Source organism: Mustela putorius, unplaced genomic scaffold (assembly GCF_011764305.1).
Source record: "Mustela putorius furo isolate JIRA1106 unplaced genomic scaffold, ASM1176430v1.1 tig00003914_pilon_pilon_pilon, whole genome shotgun sequence".
In the NCBI taxonomy this organism is placed as follows: Eukaryota; Metazoa; Chordata; class Mammalia; order Carnivora; family Mustelidae; genus Mustela; species Mustela putorius.
In genome coordinates, this window is record NW_025422061.1 from 601,794 (window position 1) to 609,649 (window position 7,856).

At 36.9% G+C, this 7,856-nt stretch overlaps 1 protein-coding gene across 1 annotated transcript; it reads right to left on the bottom strand.

The window, feature by feature from the left end:
- Nucleotides 1–1,034: 1,034 nt before the first annotated feature.
- Nucleotides 1,035–1,964, bottom strand: LOC123388868 (olfactory receptor 14A2-like). Its single transcript, XM_045069239.1, is given in 3 exon segments — nt 1,035–1,279; nt 1,282–1,789; nt 1,791–1,964. Coding segments are annotated over 3 exon segments (927 nt in total).
- Nucleotides 1,965–7,856: the final 5,892 nt, after the last annotated feature.

Here is a 7,856-nt window from a genome sequence, read left to right on the forward strand (position 1 = left end):
TAGAGGGGCACCTGGCTGGCTCAGTTGGTTAAGCATGTGCCTTAAGCTAAATTCATGATCTCAGGGTCCCGGTATCAACTCTCACATTTGGCTCTCTGCTCCGTGGGGCGTCTGCTTCTCCACCTCATTCTATCTCTGTGTGCTCTTTCTCTAAAATACATAAGTAAATAAAATCTTAAAATAAATCTCTGTGTAGACTACATATAAGGTAATAAAAATATATTGTAGGCCTTCATGAATAAGACAAAAGAAAGTCCTTTACCAACTGAGAAACTTCTGCTACAATTATATTTAATAGCTTCTTTTTATTCAGTTTAGAAATTTTCATCCTGACACAAAGAGAGGTAAAGAACTTTCTGAATTATTGACAAGTAGAAATGCAAAAATTATTGTTTTTAACAGTTGACCACTACTTATCTTTAGGAATTGTGCTGGGATGTATCTCCTTCCAGGATTTTGTCTTTATTTTAGGTGCCTCTCCTGAGTATTGCTTACAGATGTAAGTACAACTCTAGAATGCTTCTTAGCCTACTGCATTATTATTTTTTTATTATTTTTCTGTTTTCTTCAACACTAGACGGTCTGATGTATTGGGAAAGTAAAGTGTAAGTTTTTATCTCACCTCACATGGTCTTTATAGTACTTTACTTGTTGAAGTTGTCTCATTTTTTTAAAAATTTCCAGTGAATAAAATAGAGAAAATGAGTTATTCAATGACAAAAATTATAAACACCATGAAAAACAGAAGGAAATTTTTTTTAGAAAGTTATACCACAAATGGAGACATTCTTTGTCATAGAAGATCAGTGAATGAGAAACCTGACACATATGTGTTAGCTGGCTATAATGTTATTATCCAACCTTTGAAACAGTCAATTTAGCACTTGAGCATTTATTTCCTTACATATATGTGAATACATTACCCTTTTCTCTCAAGCCATTGCAGTTAAGAATGAGAAATTCTGATGAGAAATCCTACTGTAATCAGTAAGGCACTAGAGCACTGACTTCAGACAGTGTTAAATAGAGTATGACTAATGGCCACAAGTTTTGTGCAGCAATCTCATAATAGCCTGTTTCATATCCTTGTTCCTCAGGCTATAGATTATAGGGTTAAGTATTGGAGGTACCACAGTGTAGATTACAGAAAGCAGCCTGTCAATAACTGAGGGTGGATTTGCAGATGGTTTGAGATAGACAAAACAAGCAGTTATAATAAAAAGAGTAAAGACAATGAGATGGGGAAAGCATGTGGAGAAAGCTTTTGATTGGCCTTTTAGGTTGGAATCTTTAGCACAGTGGATAAAATATAAACATAAGAGATCACAATACAGATGAAACAAGACATGCCTAAGCAAATACCTATTCCAATACTTGTGTAAACTACCAGGAGTGTTTCAGGACAAGAAATCCTTAGCAATGAGGACACATCACAAAAAAACTGTGGGATCACATTGGAGCCACAGAATGGCATAAAAGATGTGCCAGTGGTGTACAGAGCTCCAAAGAGCCCCCCAATGGCCCAAGAAACACCTGCCATCAGTACACAGGCACCAGCATTCATGGTTACCTCATAGTTCAGGGGACAGCATATAGCTACATAGCAGTCATAGGACATGGCAGTGAGGACTATTACCTCACCTGCTTCAAAGGAAGTCATTAAAAGTAGCTGAAAGGCACATCCTAAAGTGGAAATGGAATTGTTGTAAGTTAGGCTGTTGACAATGAATTTGGGGATTGGAACAGACACAAGGAACACATCCAGGAAAAATAAGTTCTTCAGGAAAAAAGTACATGGGTGTTTGTAGCTGCAGTTCTAGGGTAGTGAGAGTAATGATGAGAAGGTTACTCATTAGGATAGCCAGGTAAATCATGAGGAAGAGTACCCAATATAATATCTGCAGTTCTTGGATATTAGAAAACCCCACAAGGAGAAATCCTGCCACCAAGGTGACATTGGTCATGCTTGATTCTCTTCACTGCCTGTTGGCACAAATAAATATTTAAAAAATCAATTTACACATTGAATAAGAATAATACTGACATACACAATTATTTAATTAAAAATAGACTGCATCTTACATGCTTCTGCAAAAATTTCATCCTTTTTTTAAGGTAAAGGGGCTTCATAAGTAATGTGTGAACACAATTAGTCTTCATATGAGTTATGTCTAATTCTGAGCTTCAAACTCAACTTGCTACCAGGTGTATGTAAGTTGATTAAGAAAATTGTTCTAGGGGTCCCCGGGTGGCTCAGTGGGTTAAAGCTTCTGCTTTTGGCTCAGGTTGTGATCCCAGGGTCCTGATATCAAGCCCTATATAGGGCTCTCTGCTCAGTGGGGAATCTGCTTCCTCCTCCTCTCTCTCTGCTTGCCTCTATGCCTACTTGTGATCTCTGTCTGTCAAATAAATAAAATCTTAAAAGAAAAAGAAAATCGTTCTAAAATACTAGGTATTTATATCACACTATTACTGTGTCATGCATAATCATTTTGCTTTCTTATAGACAACCCAAATTTCTATGTCTTTATAGTTTTAAGATTCCTAATAACATATTAGGAACACTAGCCATTCTTATTTGATATTTACAGCTGCCCCTCAGAACAATATATTACTTAAAATATAACCCTTGGGAAATTTTACTAGTTACCAAGCACATTTAGATACAGCCTTAAGAAAAAAAGATACTGCAACAGGCCTCTGGGGGAGAGGAAGATATATGGCCTTGAAGCTGAGCAGCTGGGATGCCCAGCCTGCTCAAGATAGAATGCCGCCTGCTTCATTTTTCCGTTATCTCCCCTTTCCCCCCTGAGAACACCTATGGCTACTTGGATAAGTCCTTTGAATGTGCTTGGTCAACTATAAATTTTATACTTCTTATACAGACATATTCTGCCCTCCCTCTTGTTTATCTACAAGACATAGGACTAATATTTGACCTTCATTGACTCTTCTGTTGGTTACTGTTTCTATCTAATAAAAGCGAGACTGAGGAGTTACTTGGGGCAGCAGTCTTTTTGACTGTTGTACCCTACTCCCAATCTCTTGCAGCTGACTTGTTTGTGCCTAATTCTTCTCCTGTTCACTGACTGGAAGCAGCATCTATTAGCTATAATTACTTCACATTTACTCTATATAAAATAATCCAACATAAGAAAATATCTTTTTTCTAAGCTTATGGACATAAAGAAAGGAATATAAACAAAGATCCTGATTTTCAATGTTTATATTATCTTGAGGTCATGCACTCATATATATTGAAAGTTTCATTCATGTATGGGAAAGATATAAATTAATTATTTAACAAGACCTAATGTTTTTTGAATACATACATATGTAGAAAGTCAGGATATTGTGGCACATTTCCAGTGGTTGAATTTTTTTTTAAGTTTGGTTTTGTTATTTTTTAAATTCTTTAATTATTTAAATTTATTTATTTTCAGCATAACAGTATTCATTATTTTTGCACCACACCCAGTGCTCCATGCAATCCATGCCCTCTATAATACCGACCACCTGGTTCCCCAACCTCCCACCCCCCTGCCACTTCAAACCCCTCAGATTGTTTTTCAGAGTCCATAGTCTCTCATGATTCACCTCCCTTCCAATTTCCCCCAACTCTCTTCTCCTAACTCCCCATGTCCTCCATGTTATTTGTTATGCTCCACAAATAAGTGAAACCATGTGATGATTGATTCTCTCTGCTTGACTGATTTCACTCAGCATAATCTCTTCCAGTCCCGTCCAGTGGTTGATTTTTAAATAAAAGTCTAGTTTAAAAGTCACTATAATTTCAGAATGTTTTAACCATTCTGTCTGCATATGTTTCTTCCATTATGTTCTATTGTCTATATTTTACTTTTTAATACTTCAGACATTTATCTCAAACTTTAAAATATTTCCCAGACTGTTAGTTACTGTTCCAGAATTATTTATTATTAACTGAAAAGGTCAAGAAATATTAAATATATATTAGATACAAAGCTTAATGGTAGAAATTAAAAAAAAAGAGGAGAGAGAGAGAAATCGTTTTCGGTGTGCTTTCAGTCAATGAACAGAGACATAAAATAAAGAATACATAAACCTATAAATAAGAAAAAAATAGATATTGATTGGTGTCATTGCAATTTTTTAAAATGTATTATTTTACAGATTATCCATGGGACTGCTCAAATGTGGAGGGGGGAAATGCTTCCCTTCTGGGTTAGCTAGAAGCTAAAGTCTAAATGAAGAGTAGCCAATAGAACAAAGCCCTGAAAGGAATACATTAAGAAGTAAGTTAAAACAAAAGTAAAGGAAATGGACATCTGGATCATATATGCAGAAGCCATATGTGCTGAAATTGAAGAATGCATATAGAACAATAAAATAATTAAGACATTAATCAGCTTATTCTAACTGTCTAGGGAAATGCACAACAATAGACAAAAAGAGGAAGATGTGTGAACAAATTGGCCATTGAATTTCATTGTTTTTTTGTCTGCCCTTAAGTTTTTAGTACCTACAATATTAGTATTTTTGCTTGTTTGTTTGTTTTGGAACAGAGACTATTGAACATTTTACCAATAGAAACTTTAAATTCATACTTTAATTCCAACTCTTCAACTGTCTGACAATGGATTACTTATCAGATGATTCCAAAAAGTGTATCTGAGAGTTGAATTTCTTCTTCCCCAACAAAAAGAGTTTAGCTTACCAGTTGCTTGTCCAAAATTAACAGAAAATTGTATCTTCCTTTGAGAATTCTCTGTCATTATAACATATCTGTTTTTCTAGCCTTCGGTTGAAGGACTAGAAGATTTCTCAGATGTGACACTTTCTTTTTCTTATTTAATTTAATTTTATTTTTTCAGTGTTCCAAGATTCATTGTTTATGCACCACATCCAGTGCTCCTTGCAATAAGTGCCCTTCTTAATACCCACTACCAGGCTCACCCAACCACCAATACCCCTCCCCTCCAAAATCCTCAGTTTGTTTCTCAGAGTCCACAGTCTCTCGTTCTTTGTCTCTCCCTCCGATTTCCCCCAACACACTTCTCCTCTCTGTCTCCCAATGTTCTCCGTGTTATTCCTTATGCTCCACAAGTAAGTGAAGCCATATGACAATTGACTCTCTTTGCTTGACTTATTTCACTCAGCATAATCTGCTCCAGTCCTGTCCATGTTGATACAGAAATTGGGTATTCACTCTTTCTTATGGAGGAATAATACTCTGTTGTATATATGGACCATATCTTCTTTATCCATTTGTCTATTGAAGGGCTTCTTGGCTCTTTCCACAGTTTGGTGACTGTGGCCATTGCTGCTATGACCATTGGGGTACATATGGCCCTTCTTTTCATTACATCTATCTTTGAGGTAAATACCCAGTGCAATTGTAGGGCCATAGGGTAGCTCTATTTTTAATTTCTTAAGGAATCTACACACTGTTTTCCAAAGTGGTGGCACCAACTTGCATTCCCACCAAGAGTGTAATTGGGTTCCCCTTTCTCCATATCCTCTCCTACTTTTGTTGTTTGTTGTCTTGTTTATTGTGGCCATTATAACTGGTAAAAGGTGGTATCTCAATGTGATTTTAATTTGAATCTCCCTGATGGCTAATGATGATAAATAGTTTTTCATGCGTCTGTTAGCCATTTGTATGCCTTCTTTGGAAAGTGTCTGTTCATGTCTTCTGCCCATTTTTGACATGATTACCTTTTTTTGAGTATTGAGTTTGAAGAGTTCTTTATCGATCTTGGATATCACAGCCCTTTGTCTGTAGAGTCATTTCTGAATATCTCATCTGTACATCTTTTTAAAATTTTATCTTATTTATTTATTTACTTATTTTGTTTTACTTATTTAGTTATTTTTATTTATTTTCGACATAACAGTATTCATTATTTTTGCACCACACCCAGTGCTCCATGCAATCCATGCCCTCTGTAATTCCCACCACCTGGTACCCCAACCTCCCACCCCCTGCCACTTCAAACCCCTCAGATTGTTTTTCGGAGTCCATAGTCTCTCATGATTCACCTCCCTTTCCAATTTCCCCAACTCCCTTCTCCTCTCTATCTCCCCATGCCCTCCATGCTATTTGTTATGCTCCACAATTAAGTGAAACCATATGATAATTGACTCTCTCTGCTTGACTTATTTCACTCAGCATAATCTCTTGCAATCCCGTCCATGTTGCTACAAAGGTTGGGTATTCATCCTTTCTGATGGAGTCATAATACTTGTAGTGTATAAGGACCACATTGTCCTTATCCATTCGTCCGTTGAAGGGCATCTTGCTTCTTTTCATAGTTTGGCAACCGTGGCCATTGCTACTATAAACATTGGGGTACAGATGGCCCTTCTTTTCATAACATCTGTATCTTTGGGGTAAATACCCACTAGTGCAATGGCAGGGTCATAGGGAAGTTCTATTTTTAATTTCTTGAGGAATCTCCACACTATACTCCAAAGAGGCTGCACCAATTGCATTCCCACCAACAGTGGAAGAGGGTTCCCCTTTCTCCACATCCCTGCCAACACATCTTTTTCCAAACATGTTGTTTCCTGTCTTGTTAATTTTGGCCATTCTAACTGGTGTAAGGTGATATCTCAAAGTGGTTTTAATTTGAATCTCCCTGAGGGCTAGAGATGATGAAATTTTTTCATGTGTCTGATAGCCATTTGTATGTCTTCATGGGAGAAGTGTCTGTTCATATCTTCAGCCCATTTTTTGATATGCCTGTCTGTTTTGTGTGTGTTGAGTTTGAGGAATTCTTTATAGATCCTGGATATCAACCTTTTGTCTGTACTGTCATTTGCAAATATCTTCTCCCATTCCGTGGGTTGCCTCTTGGTTTTCTTGACTGTTTCCTTTGCTGTGCAGAAGCTTTTGATTTTGGGGAAGTCCCAAAAGTTGATTTTCGCTTTTGTTTCCTTTGCCTTTGGAGACATATCTTGAAAGAAGTTGCTGTGGCTGATATCGAAGAGATTACTGCCTATGTTCTCCTCTAGGATTCCGATGGATTACTGTCTCATGTTGAGGTCTTTTATCCATTTTGAGTTTATCTTTGTGTACAGTGGAAGAGAATGGTCGAGTTTCATTCTTCTACATATAGCTGTCCAGTTTTCCCAGCACTAGTAATTGAAGAGACGTTCATTTTTTCACTGTATATTTTTTTCCTGTTTTGTCAAAGATTATTTGCCCATAGACTTGAGGGTCCATATCTGGGCTCTCTACTCTTTTCCACTGGTCTATGTGTCTGTTTTTATGCCAGTACCATGCTGTCTTGGTGATCACAGCTTTGTAGTAAAGCTCGAAATCAGGCAATGTGATGCCGCCAGTTTTGTTTTTCTTTTCCAACATTTCCTTACCGATTTGGGGTCTCTTCTGATTCCATACAAATTTCTGGATTATTTGCTCCAGCTCTTTGAAGAATACCGGTGGAATTTTGATCAGAATGCTATTAAAAGTATAGATTGCTCTAGGCAATATCGACATTTTAACAATGTTTATTCTTCGGATCCAAGAGCATGGAACGGTCTTCCATCTTTTGTATCTTCTTCAATTTCTTTCATGAGTTTTCTGTTCCTCGAGTACAGATCCTTTACCACTTTGGTTAGGTTTATTCCCAGGTATCTCATGGTTCTTGGTGCTATAGTAAATAGAACCGATTCTCTAATTTCCATTTCTGTATTTTCATTGTTATTGTATAAGAAAGTCACTGATTTCTGTACATTGACTCTGTATCTTGCCATGTTTCTGAATTGCTGTATGAGTTCTAATAGTTTGGGGGTGCAGTCTTTTGGGTTTCCGTATAAGGAATTATGTCATCTGCGAAGAGAGAGAGTTTGACTTCTTCATTGCCAATTTG